This window comes from Micropterus salmoides, unplaced genomic scaffold (assembly GCF_014851395.1).
Source record: "Micropterus salmoides isolate LMB-PRFRI ecotype aquatic unplaced genomic scaffold, ASM1485139v1 Ms_hic_scaffold_19, whole genome shotgun sequence".
Lineage (NCBI taxonomy): Eukaryota > Metazoa > Chordata > Actinopteri > Centrarchiformes > Centrarchidae > Micropterus > Micropterus salmoides.
The window spans coordinates 5,532,554-5,553,670 of record NW_024041039.1 but is presented as its reverse complement, the minus strand read 5'-3'; the positions used below and the strand labels follow the sequence as shown (position 1 = coordinate 5,553,670).

Sequence of the window (21,117 nt, the reverse complement as noted above, 5' to 3'; positions counted from 1 at the left end):
TTTCTGGCCTCTGTCCGGTGTGCGCGAGGATGAATAGGGACGATTCTCTCTGACGAATCAGTAGTCTGCCGTGTTTTCACGTCACATTTTGGTATCGCCTCAGCTCGCTTGGAATCTCGATGGAGGTGATACGAAAAAAAGTACCTGGAAGCAAGTACAGGTACAACTTTTACACACTGGAAAACCACAAAAAGGCGAGTAGAGGCGAGGCTTCAACTACTACTTCTGCTTTTATTAATATAACTTAGTCTGGTAGTAGTTATCTGGCTAACCATGACAAAGAACAATTACTTTCTTCCTTCCTTTCCACCTGTGCCGACATTCTTAACACTGTTGCTCCACAAAAAGTTAGGTACTTCAGATCTAAATCTGAGCCATGGCTCAATGACGCTACCCGTGATAAGTGATTTAAGGGGGTCCAGAGGAGGCGTTTAGGAGCAAGTAGCGTGGAAACTGAAGAACAGGGGCGTTGCAGATGATCTTGGTGGAAACCATGGGCGCTGGAAGGAGCAGGAGACCTCGTGCCGCCAGCATGGGTACTGGGAGGAGTAAGATAACTCAACTTCATGGCCTGTGGGCTGTACAGATGGGCAGAGCAGGTTTGGAGGGTGAGCAGGAAGCCAGTGGAGAATGCAGAAACCCTCTGGAGGCCAGTGGCAAAGGCGGAATCACTATGGAGGCCAGTGGCAAAGGCAATTCTCACACCCAACTCAAATAGGGATGCTTGGTCATTGATGATCTGTCACACTGTGTGCCTGTCTGCTCTGTTTAGTTAATTCTCAGTTTTGTTATTTTAGTCTGTTCTGTATCTGTTATGTAGTCTGTGTTTCAGGTCCAGCTCTGTCTGTCGTCTTGTGTTCTACTGTTTCGCCTTGTTCATTGATGTGTGAATTTTCATGTTGATTCTCATTCTGTTTTCTTGTCTTGCTACTTAGTCCTGCGTTTTAGTCCTGTGCCTTAGTTCATGTCTTAGTGTTTACTCCTGGTCTGCGTACTTCTGTGTTGTTGTTTTGCCATGTCTGTTCTGTCTGATCCCAGTTCAGTCTGTTTTCCCTGTTAGATGTAGTTTATTTGCATTATTAGTGATCTGTCTGCTTGTGTTTTGTGTTCCAGTTAGATTATTGCCTTGTGTTTTGCAACCTGTGTCTGTCTGTTTTCCCCTGCTGTCTCTCTGCCTGCCTGTGTCTTGTTAGTCTCATCTCTGTCACCTGTGTTGCTCCCGCCCTGGTTGTTAACCCTGTGTATATATGCTTGTTTCCCTCAGTCTTTGTCTGGTTATTGTTGTGGCTTGTAGTTGCTCTGGCTTGTGTGGTGTTTTGTCCTGCTTGTTCCCTACTTGTTTCCTGCCTGTCTCATGGAGTTTGGGATTACCTGTTTTGGATGTCTGTTGTTTGGACTTAATCATTTTCTGGACTCAGCCACTCAGGCTGTAAGTGTACTCGCTTTTTGTTTGTTGAATAAATCTCAAGAACCGAACCTGCCTGTTCCAGAATCTGCATTTTGGGCCCTATCAACCTGTTTCTGCCTGAGCACACGGCACACCTTGTTATGATATGCTTCAAACTATGATGCTCTACGTACCCCTCTAGCATCAGTTTTGCACATGCAGGGCTTCAAGTTAGTAATGATAAAAATGCATTGTCTTGTTTAGGGTTTGAAAAAGATCATGATTAATGTTAAAATAAGTAAGTTAGTAGAAAGTTACTAAATAAATAAGTTGCCAGGGCCCCGTTTTAGAAAGCAGGTTCAACAAACTCTGAGTGTAAACCTGAACTCAGGGTTGAAGAACTCTGAGCTATCAGTTTTCAGTCTGTTGAACCTGCTGGAAGCGCATGCGTGGGGATGGAAATAAGCCATCATCAATGGAGCTCCGATACTACTATTCACCATGGCAACGGGTAATTAAAGGCAGAGCCTCCATTTTAATCGGGTGTAGCTAGAAATATGAATGCGTGTTAACGCGGACCCCGATAGGCTCTAAAACACAGTACTGGAGGAAGTGTTTTTGTGCAACTGTTTCCAACCTGACAGCTGCCTTAATGTCCACATAGTCACTGAGTTATAAAGAACAGTGTAGCTTTAGCTTAGATTTTATGCTGTGCTGAGGATAAATTTTCGATGTCCAAAGATAACTCTCTGTTCATACATCGATGACAGATTGATCATAAAAGCTGTCATGTTCAAGATCATGTTTGGGTAAAAAAAAACTAATAACCTATTTAACCGTGATTTCGATGTTTCTAAAAACGCAATTGCGTTCATATATGTGCTTTTGATATCGACAGTCTGAATGAGGAAATGTCAGACGGCCGCTTCAGGCTCCGCAGGAGGGGAGGAGTCAGAAAGAAACTCAGAGTTAGTTGAAGTAAACCTCCTCTCGAGCAAGTTAGGTTCACGGCTTAAGTTGCCGGGGTTACAGACCTAGAGTTTATCTGATCTCGCTCTCTGAAACCGAAAACCCTCATTTCCCTCATCTCGGGCTCAACTTTCTCAGAGTTTTCGCTAAACCCGCTTTCTCAAACAGGGCCCAGGAGGAGTTGTTCTCAGCCTGTTTTATATTGTCCTGTGGCTCTGGAGGTTAAGTAAATAACCCTGATGATGTCATCTTTTTGGGTTTTCAGAGATTGACTCATACAAGAGACTAAAAGTCAGGATTTCCCAGCCTCTATGATTTTGACCATTTCTTATTAAATGCCTTCAATCATTATGAAAGCACAAAACTACTCTCTTCTTCCTCTTTAACATTGAAATTTAGGAATGTTTTCTCTGTTTAGGTTTGCTGCCAAATACATAGTGGGTTTTTTGGAACTAAAGACAATGATTAGCAAGTGAGTACTGAGCTATCAATGTTCTCATTTTCCCAGATGAGTACAAATTCATCATCCTGACAGTTTTATTAATTTTAATGTTGTGATTTATTGTTTCAAAAAATACAGTAATATATGATTATTTTGCTGCAGAAAATGGACTGTGAAATCAGCTAAAGCCAATCAATGTGTTTGTTGTTTTTCACTAAATTATATGCATTAACATTATGAATTGTCAGTTATAAGTGTTGTAGAGGGACAAAACGCTAGACTCAGGCCCGCTGGAAGCCCAGATCTGTCCTCAGTACTTAACAAGTATCGATGGTAGATAGCACTTGGAGCACGAAAGAAGTTTCTGAAGTCAGTCAGAGATCGATGCAATAGTTTACTGTCAAAACAAGACAAAACCCGAGTAAGCCTTAACAGACCGGTAAGGCACACTGAAAACATGGTGTGTTCTCATTATATAGCTATAGATGGGGTCTCTGTGAGATACCCGCCTAATTTTTTTATTTACTGTAGCCTTTTGTTAGTTTTACTGGTGTAAATTTCTTCTTGGTGATCTCCTTCAGGACCATCTTCCCATTCCATAAATTATTTACATCATTAAAATCCTAGCTCTCACGTTTTTCTTAAATACATTAATTAATCTTTATTGTCAGTGAACTTTATCAATCACATCATTTGATTGGAACTATGCCGTGGTCATATATGTTTAAGACATTTATGTGTTTTGATACACCAGTAGAACTATCGGGTCAGGCACTCCCCAGGACATGGACCCCTTGGGCCCCCTTAGGAGCATCTCTGGTCATATACGATTAGCTCCCAATTTTATAGGTCCTGTTTTTTTAAAAAGGTATATGTCCCCATGACCATACCTTCTGTCATGGTCATGGGGGTCCAAGAAAGATATACAATCTGGGTACATGGTCTTCTCTTCTTTCCCACACAGTAGTATATGAGTCTCTGCAATATATAATTGCATGTTTTTTCTGGTGCATGTTTTTTACCCTTCTTCACCCTTCCTTACTGAACACATTCCAGGGAACACTCCTGGGGGTCATCTTTTTTGGCCGGTCTACTCTGGTCTCACACAGAGGGTAGAGTCACACCTCAGACTTCAGTTTAACACTCAGATCTAACTAGGGATGTTGCATGCAGATACAAGTGCAAAAGTATAAAAAGATATAAGGCACAACATACTGTTAGATGATACATTGAATAAATGAGACATTCTAGATAAATGGATGAAATGGAATGTATTAAGTTGGATAAATGACTCATTCTTACACAACAGTGTTATGAAGAACACTCATCCGCATTTTTCATTTTGATCAGTTGCAGTTTTTGTATTTATTTTGTATTTAATCTATATGTAAAACCCTATGAAACATAAAATAAAAAGTGACACTATGTGCACATCTTATGGGCAGTCAGTGATATGCGTATCTTATTATGCAGCACCACTGGTGCAGTGGTGGCCCAATGATTAAAGAAGCGATCTTGTGACCGGGCAATGTGGCAATTTCAGGGACATTAATAAGCAAAATTGTAAATATCGACTGGCTGAGTAAGTATTTAATGTATGTTTTGCAGTGATGCTCTACCAGTTGAGTACATGAAAGGGAAGCCACTGTGTATGAAGCAGTATGAGCAGTTGATATCATCCTGCCGTATCCCTGGTCTGAAGGAGGATTCATTGGTGTTCTATGGCAGGAGCTCCAACCCCCCCAAACACATCACTGTAGTACACAACAATCAGGTGAGCAGCACCACATCACTGGTCCAAGTCAAACATTTGTCAGTTGTTGTTTTTTTTTTATAACTTTTATTGAAGCCCAATTTCATTCAGGTAGAGCGGGTTGCCCGTTAATCGCAAGGTCGGCAGTTCAATCCCCAGCTCCCCCAGGCTGCATGTCGAAGTGTCCTTGGGCAAGATACTGAACCCCGAATTGCCCCTGGTGGCTGTTCCACCAGTGGATGAATGTGTGTGAATGTTAGTTTCTGATTGAGCACTTAGGCTCAGTGTATCAATGTATGTGAATGCAGATGTAGTGTAAAATCGCTTTCAGTGGTCAAAGACTAGAAAGGGGCTATACAAATACGGAGCATTTACATTTACATCTATGTAACCTGCATCGAAACGTGCTATACAAATAAAGGTAGTAGTAGTGTACATTTCCAGGTAAAACCTGTGTTAACCAAGTTATTCTCAATCCCTTGGGTTTCCCATTTATATTGATATTTTTAAGTCAGGTTTCTACCAAAAGCAGGTAATTTTCAGGTCACCAAAATGCATGTAAACACACTGTGAGGCACATACTGAGTCTTTATGGAAGCAGTTGAAGGACAGTTTACTAATCAGGGGTCACAGTGTTTTTATGATTAATCAAATTACCATAAAGAAATTTACACACAGACAACCTGAGGCCTTGGGGTGCCTGAATGTCTTTAGCCCGGGACTTTGCTCAGCTGGTAATCCAGTCTTGCTTTCATGTGTTTTCTCCCCTTGGACTCAGTTCTTTCTGCTGGATGTGTACAACAGTGTTGGGACTCTGCTGACAGTCGATCAGCTCTGTGTTCAGCTGGAGAGGATCTGCAACGCCTCAGTACAGACCGACATGGAGCCTGTCGGCATCCTCACCTCTCAGCATCGTGACATCTGGAGCAAAACCTACATCAGCCTAATGAAGGGTGAGCACAACTCTGATTTAATACAACTAAGGAACCCAGTCACCTAAAACCAGCTGGCCGCCACCAGTCGCCTACACTGTCCTTACGGTCCCCTTAATATACATACTATACTATTTTCCCAAGCCACTCCTAAGCTGAGTAGTAAGAGTTGTGGCCAAGTGGAACAGTGGACTAACTCACACTTGACTCTGGTGATGGCTGTGGAGTACTGTCACAACCTGGCTCAAGGGTCATGATAAAAGAGGGAACGATGCAGCATAAATGATCAAAAGTGATTTATATAACAAAAGAGTGAACTAAACATAACTATTTAAATGTGCAAGTTGTGTCTCTGTAACATAAATAACTCAAAACAAGATGTGGCAGTCGGGGTGATCAGGCCATGGTTGATGTCTGGATTGCAGAGGAGGTAGAAGAGAAAGTAGTTTGACCATGTGGAGCTTTATCTCCACTGGCTCACAGGTGCACCCGATCAGCAATCACCTCAACAGAACAAAGATAGTTAAGTGGCCTCAATGGATCACACAGGGGCCGTCACAGTACACAATATCCGTACTCAATTAGAAGTACAAGTAACTGTCAAAGGAAAAGCTCTGCTAGATTCCAAATTATTTAATAAAATGTATGTATACCGTACCATCTACACTTGCAGGCCAGTCAAGTTCTCCACATCAAACTCGCTCATCGATGTCTTTATGGACCTTGCTTTGTGCACAGTGCTGTGGAACAGGAAGGGTCCATCCCCAAACTGTTTCCACAAAGTTGGGAGCATGAAAAACAACCCCACAACATAATGGTCTTCGATTTTCGACGAAAAAGGGCAAACCGTTTTTCGTTTTGTTATTAAAAAACGGAAAACGAAAAATTATCTCGTTATCTGATTTTCTTTGTGTTTAAAGATGGAAATCGTAAATTCAAATATGAGGGTATAAATCTTATTCCTCAATTTTGCATTTGTTTTTTTCGTGACCTGGAAGCTGCCCCATAATCCCCCTCCACCAGACTTTACACTTGGTACAGTGCAGTCACCATCAGCTCATCTCTTTCGTCCATCGTGTTTACGCCACTGCATCCGACGCTTTGCATTGCACTTTGGTAATGTAAGGCTTGGGTGCAGCTGCTCGGCTATGGAAACCCGTTGCATGACACTCTGTTCTTGAATGAATCCGAAGGCCACGTGATGTTTAGAGATCCGTAGCTATTGACTCTGCAGAAAGTTGCCAACTTCTGCACACCTCAGCATGCTGCCCCCGCTATGTGTTTTAATGTGGCCAACCACTTTGTGGCTGAGTTTCTGTTGCACCCAATCGCTTCCACTTTGTTATAATACCACATATAATATACAGTTGACCATGGAATATTTTAGTAGTGAGGAAATTTCACAAATGGACTTAATGCACTGGTGGCAACCTTTCACGGTACTACACTTGAATTCACTGAGCTCTTGAGAGCGACCCATTCTTTCACAAATGTTCCCTCCATTTCTTCCATGTAGATGTTAGCCCTCAACTCCTTCAGAGGAACAGCAGCAAGCCACTGGAACAGGTATGTGGATGACACTTGGGTCAAAATTAAAACCGAAGAAGTGCAAGCCTTCACAGAACACATCAACTCTGTGGACAGTAACATCAAGTTCACACGAGAAGATGTCCACAACAACAGTTTGGCTTTCCTTGACTGTGCTGTCCCACCACCCACTGGAATGCAAGCTCGGGGTCATCAGAACCCGACAACACAGAGCAGACCACATACCAACATTCGCCCAAGCCAGAGAGTAGGAACAGAACCACCTGAAGGGGGCACTTACAGCCTGTGGATACCCTAAATGGACCTTTGTGAAAACAGCCACAAAATCCAGGAAGAAGACCAACACTACAAGGAATGAGGAGAAGGTCAAATGCAATAACACTGTGATTCCATACGTGTCTGGAGTATCAGAGAAACTTAGGAGGATTTTCAACAAACACAACATCTGTGTTTTTTAAACCCAAGAACACACTAAGACAGATACTGGTCCACACTAAAGACCGCACACCCAAACACAAGAAAAACAATCTAGTGCATGCGATCTAGTGCAGTGAGGAATGCACTGAACTGTATATTGGGAAACTAAACAACCACTACACAAACGCATGGCTCAACACAGAAGGGCCAACTCCTCTCTGCAGTTTACTTACATCTGAAGGATAAAGGACACTCGTTTGAGGATCACCAGGTGCACATTTTAGACAGAAGATGGATGGTTTGAATGAGTTACACCCGGGTTGAGAAGCCATCGTTGAAGGAGGGGGCCTACGCCACCACTTATCCCCCACTTACAATGTCCTACAATACTGTCCTTTCATCACTTCCCAGGAAACTCAACAAGCATTTCCTCTTGGCCTCAGGTGAAGTTGTCAATGATGGTCGATCAGACTTGGCCTCGGGTGGCTCTAACAACCATGACTGTCGTTGCCACAACCAGGAGCACTAACAAACCAGCGGTATTGACGATCCTAGCTAATGATCCCAGAGGTTAAATAGCTTCCCTACCAGTCAGAACTGAAGAAGTCCTTTGGATAAAGGACGAAATGTCTTCTAGTATCTTCAACCAAGTCCAGTTGCCCTTGACCTCAACCTTTGTTGTTTAAACTGGGGGCTAGCCGGTTGGGTATCAGGAGGGACAGGCTGGAAGCTAGGGGCGCAAGCAGGCCAAGGATCAGGGGGACAGGTAGGAGGCTAGCGGCACTAGCAAGCTGGGGATCAGGACCAGACTGGGGGCCAGCCGACTGGGGAGCAAGAGGGATAGGCTGGAGGCTAGGGGCACTAGCAGGCCAGGCCAAGGGACAGGCTGGGGGCTATCGGGCTGGGGATCTGGACCAGACTGGGGGCTACCAGGCCGGGGACCAAGGGAGAGTGGTGCATGTTGGCGGAAGCCGTGATGGCCACGTCTCCTCCGATGGCCACCACGGAACCCAGAGAAGACTGCCAGGCGGGTTCCCTCGAACTGACGACAGGGGTCAAGCGTGGTGTCGGGCGGGCCCCGGGGAATAACAGGCAGGCTGGGTACCAGAAGGGACAGGCTGGGGGCTAGCGGCGCTAGCAGGCATGGGGGCAGGCTGGGGGCTAGCGGCAGGGGCCTGGCAGGACAGGGAGATGCTTCCCAGCCTGCAACTAGTGGGCCGGGTAGGAGACCACTGGGGGAAAAATCTGGCCAGCCACTCTGGGATGGCGTCTCTCAGCCACAGCCTCTGAGAAACCTTTACCTGGCCAGAGGTCAAAAGCACCAGCTTGTAGCCCGCGTGACTTGAGCCCCTCCACTTTTCCTCCAACAGCTCCTTGCACAGCTGACTAGCTGCCTCCTGAAGGCCGGTTGCTGGGTCCATAGTTGGCTTGATTGTTCTGATACGTGTGGTGTGGGGACAGAGAGGACCCAAATGCAACGTTCGGAGGGAAGGAGGTTTATTGAGGGGGGGAAAAAGGGGTAGAGGGACTGGAGTGGAGAGAGAGGTGGATGCCGGGGAAACACAGGCACGGGGAACCGAGGAGACTGGGACCAGGGAGCCAGGGAACACTGGGGCAGAGGAAGTGAGGAGGTAAGGGAGAACAGGGAGAACGCCGTGGGGGAAGTCCGAGGAGGAGAGGACCGGTGGATGAGCCCAGCCGACTGAACAGAGGACGAGGGTGAGTGAACCTGGGAGGGAAACAGACAGAGAGACAGGGTTAGAGATCACGGGGACAAAGCACAGGGAAAATGTGAGAAAGCCTGAACACAGAGGTGGCACCGGGTATGGAGCAACGACGATCAAGCAAGAGTGGTGTGGAGAACCGGGGTTGAAATACAGGCAGAGATGAGGTTGACTACTGGCAGGTGTGGCAGGCTGACGAGGTGGCTGATGAGGTGCAGGTGCATGTTGTTCAGGAGGGCGGCTCAGGAGCAGAGGAGAGAGAGCACACACAGGGGAGAAAACACAAGGAGGCAGGCAGGGAACAGAAAACCAATGAAAAAGTAAGAAGAGAAAAAAACCAGGACCCTCATCGTCAGCCAGGTTGCCACCACAACACACTGTCCCTTTTACATTACATTTATTCATTTAGCTGACGTTTTTATCCAAAGCGACTTACAATTGCTATATATGTTGGAAGTCACACACCTCTGGAGCAAATGGAGTTATATAACAAAAGTTCAGGAACAGGACCACTCCTCTCTCACTAAGGTGACCAAGTAATCATTTTGTCTTTTCTACAACAGCAACCACAGGGGGGGTCCATTTGCAAGCCACTTATCGAGACGAGCCCCCCACCCTGAGTCTCAACCCCCCGGGTTCCTAGCCGCTCCATCCACCAAACCCTAAACAATCTCCTTCATCCCCCAATCTCAACCCCTTTGTCCCTCCATCCTCGACCCCTTCATTCCTTCTCCCCTCGATCCTGCCATCATAACTACTCTTCATTATCCAAATAAACTACCCTTTTTATACCTCATATTGGCATGGACCTGGTTAGTGAACTAGGGGTTAAGTGTCTTGCTCAGGGACACATTGGTGGATACATCACAGTGGGGAATTGAACCCGTGTCTCTTACACCAAACGCAGGCATCTCATCCACCATGCCATCGCCATAATAAATAAAAACAATGTGTCATTTAACACGAAGATAAGCAAGTCTAGACAGAGAATGTGAAAATATTTAGAATTGAATTGTTAAACTTTTGCAGTCTGACTACATAATAACATGATGTTTGCTCTGTGTGCATGTCCTTTTTCAGATGAGACCAACAAAGAATCACTGTCTGCTATCCAAAGTAGCATTGTCACAGTGTGTTTGGACAAAGCGATGCCCCCAGTGTCTGATGAAATGTATCGCAGATGTGTTATTCCCTGGATGCTGACTGGAGGAGGAAGCCAGTGGAACAGTGGAAACCGCTGGTTTGACAAGGGGCTGCAGGTGATGTAACACATGTGCAAGTTACACATGATCAGCTGTGATGCAAAACACATTTTTCCCAAGCACAAGTACTGGGGACTGATAATACTAATCTGAAAAACTCACTGCAGGTGTCACAATAAGCAAGAAGCTATTGTGAGGAGTAGACAGTCAATCTGTCTATTTTGTTCTGTTCTTGTCTATAATGTGTTTATTTGTGTTCTCTATTCTGTAGCTTGTGTTTGATTTTATTATAGTTTTATTATAGTATTATTGTATGAGTAAGCACATCGTGAGCAATGTACAGTCCAGAGTCAAATTCCTCGTATGTGTTATTATTGAATATATTTCTCTCATTTTCAAAGTTGTTTTCACCTTTTCTCTCTCTTAATGCCATCCAGGACACACACACACACACTGAGACACATAACTGCATTAGTCTAAAAATGCATTCAGTGCAATAAAAACATGGTTGGACTGTTGTATCAGCTGGTAAATCATGATTAAGTAATGAGAACTGATAAAACCAGCAATCAGCTGCTGAGAAAAATTAGAAACTTCTCCCTAAAATATCATCTAAAACACTGTGCCAAGGTGTGGGCTGACAGTGTTTAAACCTGTCACTAATGAGAAAAACTCCAAAACTTCACAAGCAACAGTCAATAAATAACACAGTCTCCAAATCTTCACCAAATGGGTGAAAACCGTAGATTGAAGTTCTCTCAAAAGTTATGCACCTCCCAACAGAAACAACCCTAGAGTGCGAAGGTGGAGGAGTAAAAGTTCTGAACCCGAATGTGTGAAAGCAGGACTCAAACACAGATCAGGTGAATTCAGTTTACCTGGTCAGTTTTCAGAGCAGATGTTTAACAGACAGTCACTCAGTGGATGCACAGTCACAGCATCAAAACTTTACGACATAAAATCAGTCACCCATCAGTATAACAGTAAAACAGTCACACATACAGGTATGAACAGAATCATGAGGAGTTAGGATATAATGCAAATGTTTGGTTTGTGTTTCTTATCTATTTTCAGTTAATTATTGGAGAAGACGGGATATGTGGCTTAAACCTCTCTCATGTCTGTGCTGATGGGGTAGTCCAAATGGCGTTGGCTGATTATATTTTAGAAAACAAGTAAGTAGACCAGCGTTTTTGCAGGTGTGGGTGTTTTGATGCATTGTTGTTATCACATGATTGAAAGATCAGCAATGAAGTGTGCACTAAGCCTACTACTATGTAGATAGTAGCATGGACAGGTTAAAGAATTCTTGTCTTTGTTTAATCACATTTCAGTACAGAGCTATTGAAATATTCCATATGGAATTTTATTGTAAACAAAATTGATGTTTATAATGAGTGTTAATCAACCAAATGCATCATGTGCATCCTTGAAGTCTCACAAAAGTTTAAAACCTGCATTATTGACATTCCTGTTTAGTAGCTCGCAGATGTCTTCACTGCTTTTGCTGCAGTATGATTGCTATTCTTTGCACATCACCTCCACCTGCAGGTCAGTGGAACAGTGAGCATGAGCATGCATGTGCATCCTTTGCATTTAATGATATAAAAATGTCTGTCACTTAGCATGTATGACAGCTCTGACTGACACACGCTCAAAACTCTGTCAGATGTGTCAGAGGAGCTCAGCGAGTTTAAGTTTTAGACAGAAGATGCTACTTAATTAACATTTTATTTTGTGATAAAAAATAAAATCACAAAATAAAACATTCCCTATTTCCATTTATGGGTGTACTCACTTTTTTTGCCTGCAATTTAGATATTAATGGCTGTTTGATGTGTTATTTTGAGGGGACAGCAAATTTACACTGTTGTACACTCACTACTTTACGTTGTAGCAAAGTGTCATTTCTTCAGTGTTGTCACATGAAAAGATATAATCAAATATTTACCAAAATGTGAGGGATGTACTCACTACCAGCGTTTCAGCAGAGTAACAGTTCATTGTTTAACAAAATAATTTTGATGTTGGCCAGGCAGTACTCAAAAGATAGTCAACCTACAAAATCGTATTTTCAGATAAACATTAAGATGATCAGCCAGTGGGAAATTATTGTGCTTGAAAAAACTTGAAGTGAATTAACATTAAAACAATACAGTCAAACAAAAAACAGAGCTGTTAGTTAGTTAGTTAGTTAGTTAGTTAAGCATTTGTCAGAAAGATATTTAATTCTATTCATTTTTATTTATATTGCACCAATTCATAACAGAAGTTATCTCATTGTGATATTGATATAGAGTAGGTCTAGATCGTACTCTTTGTAATATTATTTACAGAAATCTTAAAATTCCAACCACAAGCAAGCACTTTGACACAGTACCAAGGAAACATTTACAATTACTTATTTGGCAGACGCTTTTATCCAAAGCGATTACATATGAGGAAAAACATACAAGCATCAACAGAGCATCAAATACAGCACGAAATCTACAACTGACAATACATACTAGTAAGAACTAATAGAACATGTCGCATTAATGGGGTCAGTACCTAGGGAGAGAAGTAAGAGTTAACAAAAAAGTGCAATCAATACAGGATAATTGTAGGGGATAGAAGAAGAAGAGCACAGGAAGTGCATGTTAGAGGTTAGGAGTTAGAGGGGTTATAAGAGGAAGTGTTCTCGGAAGAGATGAGTTTTCAAGAGCTTCTTGAAGTTAGAGAGGGACGCCCCTGCTCTGATGGGTGTGGTAGCTCGTTCCACCATCGTGGTGTCACAGATGAGAACAGCTGGAACTGAGATTGGATTGTATGTAGGGATGGCAGAGCCAGGCGGCGTTCGTTGGAGGAGAGTAGTGGCCGTGATGGAACGTACACTTGTATTATGAAGTTTAGGTAGATGGGTGCAGACCCAGTAGTCACTCTGTATGCAAGCATTAGTGACTTGAATCTGATTCGGGAGGCCAGTGGAGGTCACACAGTAACAGTGACATGAGTCCTTTTGGGCTGATCAAAAACCAGACGCGCTGCTGCGTTCTGAATCATTTGTAGGGGTTTCACCGCACAAGCTGGAAGACCTGCTAGGAGGGCATTGAGTCGAGGCGAGAGATAACCATGGCCTGTACCAGAAGCTTGGTGGCATACTGAGTGAGGTAGGGCCTGATTTTTCTTATGTTGTATAGACCAAAGAAGCACGACCGAGAGACAGCAGCAACATGGTCTGACAAGGACAGCTGGTCATCAGTCATGACACCCAAGTTGGACGGTCAGGGGGTGTGGGTGGTGTCTGTTTTAAAGGCTTGAGGAATGCCTGATTTCTGTGCCTAATGGCAAGATACCTCTTGCGTGCACCCAAGATACAACAGGAATAGTATGGTAGCACTTGGCCTGAGTGTAGTTATAGTAAGCAGCTTTAAGTAAGTAGGCGTGCTGGCTTAATGTCCACATAGAGCTTTGTGTCCATCTAACTGATGACTTCTCAGTTTGTTAACAGGCAGTAAAGGCTTCTCTGGAAAGCTAATGTGTTTGTGTCTACTGGTTGTTCCTTGAGAAAGTAGTGCCATATTTTATTTTGTCTCTTTCTTTCAGATGGCAGCAGGTTTCTATTTGGCCACGTCTGTACGTTTGGATGGTACAGATAGTTAGTTGCTTAATAACACTGTTTAAATTGATGATGGTATTTCACTGAATTAGTTAACCTGTTTGGTTATCCATTGTTTTATATTCTGGATTTTTTTCACACAGGGTTCATCACGTCAAAACCTTTAAAGAGGAGCTCAGAAATGTATTAGTAATCTAATCTGTGGTGGAGGCTAAAACGTGTGACCTGTGAGAAAAACAGTGCCACAATTACAAGGTGTGGCTTACCATATACCATCATCTAAATATCTGAAAGTGATAATAGGATGTGCTGCTTTGTCCTGCCAGTCCAGAATTTATTTGAAAAGAGACTGAAGATGGGTGACAGGGACTAGCCTTGCTACTATCATCAGTCCTCAAGCCCTGCACAGACTCAGATCATCCAGGTCTCGCAGGAAATCTGGGAGGTCCCAGAATGAGTCCCAGGGAGAATAACTGAGTGACTCAATTAAAATTTTATTGCACTTTACACAGGTACGAACAATGCTGTGTCGAGTATGTCAGCTGCCAGATGTGTGTAGTGTGTATGTATTTTTATGAAGTACAGTTAATGGTGACTTTGTTTTTTCATTAAATTCCATTTTTTTCCATCATATGTATAATGTACTTTCTCTTGTGTGTGGTAACAGGAAAAAACTACAGATGATGCCGCCTTCCATGGAGTCTTTGCCCATGCCCCAGAAACTACACTTCAGCATCACGCCTGAGGTCAAGAAGGACATTGAGGAGGCCAAGCATAACATGGACATGTGAGAGCACCTTTTAGTTAGGATAGTTATATAGACACACAGTTACCAGAATAATAGAAACCCAAAGAAAAACAGCTACTTGCAGAAGCAACATTTTCATACTTAAAATGCACAGACTACAGATAATGGGCTTCAAATGTGACATTAGAGACCTAAGTGGTGACAAAAAAAACATCCAGAGCTTACATCTTGCTTTCTAAAATATCAGCCACAGAAAGATCATGAATTTACCAAAGAAAATTTTTGTAAATAGACATGGGAGAGGCCAACTGACTTTTGTCACAAGTTATTGCGTTTTATGGTACAACAACCAATGTCAGAACATGAGAACATGTTTATTGGAATGTCAGTTTTGTTGTGTTGGCATGTTTTATTGGTACTGGTCTCTAAGATGTTTTGCACAGAGGCTTGAGGGTATGGCATTACTAATGGTAGTGGCACTGACAGAAGTGTAATGCAAGCATTGGTGGAATACTGCAATGTCTTACAGTGGTTCATAAGGAATCTGTATATTCCAAAAATACTGTCTTTTTTCTAAGGAGTGGGTTTCTCTGCCGCATCAGCCAGCAAAGCATTCCAACAAATAACATTCATTTGAGAAATTCCCTGCGTCAAATATATTCCTAATAATAAATAACCATTGGCCCAGAGGAGCCACAGCCAGAGCTATTGTTCCACATTACCTCAGGCAGCAAGGGACACAACATCAGGACACGGAAGTATATATATAGAGAGAGAGATGAAGGAGTGTGGCACAGCTGACTCTTCGGCAGCAGCTCGATATAAGGACGGTGGAGACCGTACCTTCTTCTGCAGGTTTAAAACTGAACGATTTCTCTCGGGATCCAAAAATGTGTTTGGTAACACAGAAATCAAAGAAAGAAAAAAAGACAAAACAGTATACTATTGACCGGCAAGTTAGATCTGTACTTAGGAGAAAAGTTTAACTTTGAAAGTAGGTTAGTGGACACTAGTAATGGATTACAGAGAACAACGTGTGCTCTCTCATTTTAAGAGTTTGGTGACGTCATGGCCGGTTCAGTGACGTCAGGTTTACCCTCGGCTGAAGCCCAAACTATAAACTAAACTGGGCTTCACCCCTGGGTGTTTTGGTTTCAACTAAAAACTCACACTCAGGTGTGATTTAACGGACAGAGAGTTCTGACGCTGTTATCTTTGTTACAGGCTTTGTGTAACGTGCAGGCCATCTTCTCAAGCTTCTGGCTCTGCATGTACTTTAGGCCTAGTTCACACTAAACGATTTTTAGCCCGCTCGGCCGGTCGCCAGTCGTTATGTATTAACTACTCGACAACGCATCAAAACGGCCGACACATTTCTGCATATCACCGACATCTGCCAGATATCTAGAATGCCAAATATCTGGAGGAGTCGGCCGACTCGACATCCTCATCCAGCCAATGAGGCTGGCAGAGCAGGCAGCTACTTTTTCACTGCAAAAAAACTTTTTACTTACCTCCAGCTCTCTCTGTAGCTCAGACGATACCTGCTATGTGTGTGTGCTAATTCATTCTTTCACCCATATTCTTTGTTTATAATTGCTATCTTTAATATAGCAAACAACAGCTGTTTTGTCTGTAGGTTCGAGTCATTTCCAGTTTCACATTTGTAGTACAGGTGCTGGTCATATAATTAGAATATCATCAAAAAGTTGATTTATTTCAGTAATTCCATTCAAAAAGTGAAACTTGGATATTATATTCATTCATTACACACAGACTGATATATTTTAAATATAAATGTTTATTTCATTTAATTGTGATGATTAAAACTGACAACTAATGAAAATCCCAAATTCAGTATCTCTGAAAATTAGAATATTACTTAAGACCAATGCAAAAAAAGGATTTTTAGAAATGTTGGCCAACTGAAAAGTATGAACATGAAAAGTATGAGCATGTACAGCACTCAATACTTAGTTGGGGCTCCTTTTGCCTGAATTACTGCAGCGATGCGGCGTGGCATGGAGTCGATCAGTCTGTGGCACTGCTCAGGTGTTATGAGAGCCCAGGATGCTCTGATAGTGGCCTTCAGCTCTTCTGCATTGTTGGGTCTGGCGTATCGCATCTTCCTCTTCACAATACCCCATAGATTTTCTATAGGGTGAAGGTCAGGCCAGTTTGCTGGCCAATTAAGAACAGGGATACCATGGTCCTTAAACCAGGTACTGGTAGCTTTGGCACTGTGTCCTGTTGGAAAATGAAATCTGCATCTCCATAAAGTTGGTCAGCAGCAGGAAGCATGAAGTGCTCTAAAACTTCCTGGTAGACGGCTGCGTTGACCTTGGACCTCAGAAAACACAGTGGACCAACACCAGCAGATGACATGGCACCCAAACCATCACTGACTGTGGAAACTTTACACTGGACTTCAAGCAACGTGGATTCTGTGCCTCTCCTCTCTTCCTCCAGACTCTGGGACCTTGATTTCCAAAGGAAATGCAAAATTTACTTTCATCAGAGAACATAACTTTGGACCACTCAGCAGCAGTCCAGTCCTTTTTGTCTTTAGCCCAGGCGAGACGCTTCTGACGCTGTGTCTTGTTCAAGAGTGTCTTGACACAAGGAATGCGACAGCTGAAACCCATGTCTTGCATACGTCTGTGTGTGGTGGTTCTTGAAGCACTGACTCCAGCTGCAGTCCACTCTTTGTGAATCTCCCCCACATTTTTGGATGGGTTTTGTTTTACAATCCTCTCCAGGGTGCAGTTATCCCTATTGCTTGTCCACTTTTTTCTACCACATCTTTTCCTTCCCTTCACCTCTCTATTAATGTGCTTGGACACAGAGCTCTGTGAACAGCCAGCCTCTTTAGCAATGACCTTTTGTGTCTTGCCCTCCTTGTGCAAGGTGTCAATGGTCGTCTTTTGGACAGCTGTCAAGTCAGCAGTCTTCCCCATGATTGTGTAGCCTACAGAACTAGACTGAGAGACCATTTAAAGGCCTTTGCAGGTGTTTTCAGTTAATTAGCTGATTAGAGTGTGACACCAGGTGTCTTCAATATTGAACCTTTTCACAATATTCTAATTTTCTGAGATCCTGATTTTGGGGTTTTCATTAGTTGTCAGTTATAATCATCAAAATTAAAAGGAATGAACACTTGAAATATATCAGTCTGTGTGGAATGAATGTATACATTATACAAGTTTCACTTTTTGAATGGAATTACTGAAATAAATCAACTTTTTGATGATATTCTAATTATATGACCAGAAATACTAATTCATAAATCCTCGGGGCACCACCGGAAATTCAGTTTGCCCAGGGCCTCCGGACTCCCAGGGTATGGTTTTAATAATTATACCATTATTCCTAGTGATCAGTTAGTAGTAATTGCTTAATCATTTTTATAAATCAATCAGTCAATCTCATATCGAAGGCGTAAATCCTCCGTTACAGTGACCTGGAGTTAAACAATACACACACACAATTCCTGTGATTTAGGTGAAATTTATTAGCTAACTAAAGGTGAATATAAATGCGATTAAATATAAATCAAAGAAATAAACAATGACTAAACAAACAGAATGCAAACAATGAGAATGATGGGGTTCAAGGTAAATTGAGTTGTTCTACTGTGGGGAAGAATTTGAGCAAGAATGTTATGATGATAATTCAATTAAATTTGGCTAAGGATTAGACTAACGGACATCACTGATCACAGAATGTGGGGTTGGTTCTGCCTTACTGGGTGTTGTCAGCCGTGGGCTGGGTTGAGTGGCCCCACGCTAGCTGCCCGATGCCTGGCTTTGTGATAGGGATTTTTCCGCTTTGTCTGGATGAAGATGTCCTTTGTTACTGCTGTCGTAACGGGCCCACGTGGCTGGGTTTGAACTTCAGTGGGAGCAGTATGAGTTAACTCGACTAAAATAAAGCTTAAAAAAACTTGGTCGTTCTTGAATTCAGAGTTGCGCAACTAAAACGGTCTGCTAACTTTACAAACAAACAAGAGAACAAAAGAGAGCGCGTGTCGCCGTGTTTTGGTTCCTAAGGCGTGTTCCCTGAGGATTTGTTTCCGGTCTCCTGAGAGAGGCTGTCCCTTAACTTTATGTCTATTTTAAAGTCTATTTGTGTGTACTTCAATCAAATACCTTCCCACAATCAAACCTTAAATGTCATAAACAGTTATACCATTATTAGCTTTAAGCATTTGATAAAAAGGAAAGGAAACAATTACTTTTTAGAATTAGAATGGTTACCAGTACATTTTCAGGATTTCAGGATGGAAGGAAGTTAACTAACATTTCCTGGATAATATTGGCTGTTAAACATTCTTACTTAGAGAATATATATGCAAGTTGAATGAACATGGTATCAGATTATACACAATAAAATACAGATTGATACATTAAACCAGCTGAAGAATCATTACATGTAATACTTATTTTGTCCTGTTGGGGGAGCTCTGGTTCCATGAGGGGACAAAGGATCTTCTGATTATTTACTTATATTTAATTCAATCCTTGGTTCAGGAGCTGGGGAAATCAATTATTTAACACATGATAATATTTCTGTATCATATCATTTCATTTCTAAGAGAGTATAAAAAGGTGCTGGAACAAAGCATTAGTTAAAACACGAATGGCGGTGATCATTTGCTGTAAATTAAAGAGCACTGCAAAATTAACTTACTTATGGATTCTTCTTTTCAACAACAACAACAACATGGTAATATAACTACTCAAATGGAAGTGGACAGACCTACTAAGTAACTTAAAGATTCTTTAATTAAACACGGTAATAGGCAAGTTTGTAAGAGACAATATTAATTTGTCCACACAAAGGAATTTGGGGCAGCGTCCTTCTCTGGTGTCTTTCTTATCAGTTTTGCATAGCTGCGTGAGAAGGAGGGGCAGGTTAAGAGTCCATGTTAATGGCTCTTTGGTAGGGTATAGAACCAGGACTGAAAGAAAGGGGTTCTTTGATGTTTGGAGTAATTAGAAAGGGGGGCACGGTTGCCATGGCTACCCTGTGTGGGGGGGGCAGTTTAGCGTCTCTTGACCTTTTTATTCAAAAGGGTTCTGATAGGCTGGTTCAGGATGAAGTTAGTCTCTGGGAAGTGTCGGGGGTGACACCTTTATGGTCGCCGAGGTCCTCACAGCCTGGTTCAGGTTGAGGTTAGTCTCTGTGTAATGTTAATATTGTCATTTTAATAGTCATGCATAAAGTCTGTTATCTCAACTTCACTGGAGGTGGTAGGTTTTAGAGCTGAAACTACCCAAGCAGCACTTGGGAGTGGAGCAAAACTTTCACCCCCTGCCTTTGGGGTACTACGGCCGTCTCTTTCTCTCACGTAGAGAGAAAGAGAATTTAGAATCTCCAATTATTTTGATATAAAATAATCAAACCCACACTGGCTGGTTTCACATGTGTTTTCTTGACAAAATGTGGTTTGGAGACCAGCGTCAGGTGACACAGCCGCTGTCACGTCGTGTAGTGTGACCCCTTGTCACCGATCAGTCACGTAGTGTGAACGCCACAATGACTTCAAGACTCCTATCACAAGACGGCAAGTTGTGTAGTGTGAACGGCACGGCCATCGGCCGAGGCTGAAAGTCGTGTAGTCTGCACGAGCCTTAGGTCGCTCCCTTTGTTCTCATGATGTGAGTTTCCAGCACAGACAACAGAGAAGCACTACACTTATACCAGTAGCCAGAATAATGTTTGCAACAAATAACCAGTGGATGGTTGTTGCTACTGTGGCAGTGGCAATGACAAAACACACTTTTGGGGGTTCATAAGCCATCTCCTTGTATTTGTATTGTTGTAGTTAAAAGCCTGCCAGGTAATCTACTAAACTTCTGTTTTGTGTATTTAAAACTATTCCGAGCCTGGATTATCCACAGAACAGCGACTGCTATGATTTCAGCTGGGTGCTACATTAGTTCTGCAATAGTCATACACCTTAAATTATCTCCATACAGCACTCGTGCTACTGTCCATATCTATAAACACCAGTTGAAGGCTCTACTGCATGCCATCTTTAGCAAGCTAAAATTATGAATAACATCAGTGTGAGTTAAATAATGCTCCAAGTGACTGTACTGAAGCTTCCGGTCCTAAGAATGATGGAGTCAGAAAATCAATCTTAGACCCTGTCTACACGAACACGGGGATTTTCATAATCGTGGCTCGGGCATTCGTACACATGGAAACGCAGTATCAGGTCACTGAAACTGAACAGGGTGAGGATTTTCAGAAACGCTGGTTGCAGTGTTGTTGTGTGGACAATAAAACCGGGGGTTTTGCCTTGCGACGTCTGAGTGTGCGCCATTATCCGCTGTGTTTGATGTCGCCGCCAGGTGGTTTGGCGGACTAGGCCTTAGACAGAAATAATACT

General features: G+C 42.7%; 1 protein-coding gene across 2 annotated transcripts in view; it reads left to right on the top strand.

Moving 5' to 3' along the window:
- The window catches only part of LOC119910384 (carnitine O-acetyltransferase-like), a 41,616-nt gene that overhangs the window by 3,840 nt on the left and 16,659 nt on the right, over nucleotides 1-21,117 (top strand). Inside the window, exons 4-9 of one of the 2 annotated variants that reach the window (XM_038728983.1) lie at nucleotides 2,775-2,828; nucleotides 4,407-4,572; nucleotides 5,330-5,504; nucleotides 10,253-10,431; nucleotides 11,449-11,549; nucleotides 14,640-14,759. In XM_038728983.1, the coding sequence (XP_038584911.1) occupies nucleotides 2,775-2,828; nucleotides 4,407-4,572; nucleotides 5,330-5,504; nucleotides 10,253-10,431; nucleotides 11,449-11,549; nucleotides 14,640-14,759 (795 nt within the window). The remainder of the gene's footprint in view (nucleotides 1-2,774; nucleotides 2,829-4,406; nucleotides 4,573-5,329; nucleotides 5,505-10,252; nucleotides 10,432-11,448; nucleotides 11,550-14,639; nucleotides 14,760-21,117) is intronic. The other variant, XM_038728984.1, reaches the window with a different exon arrangement.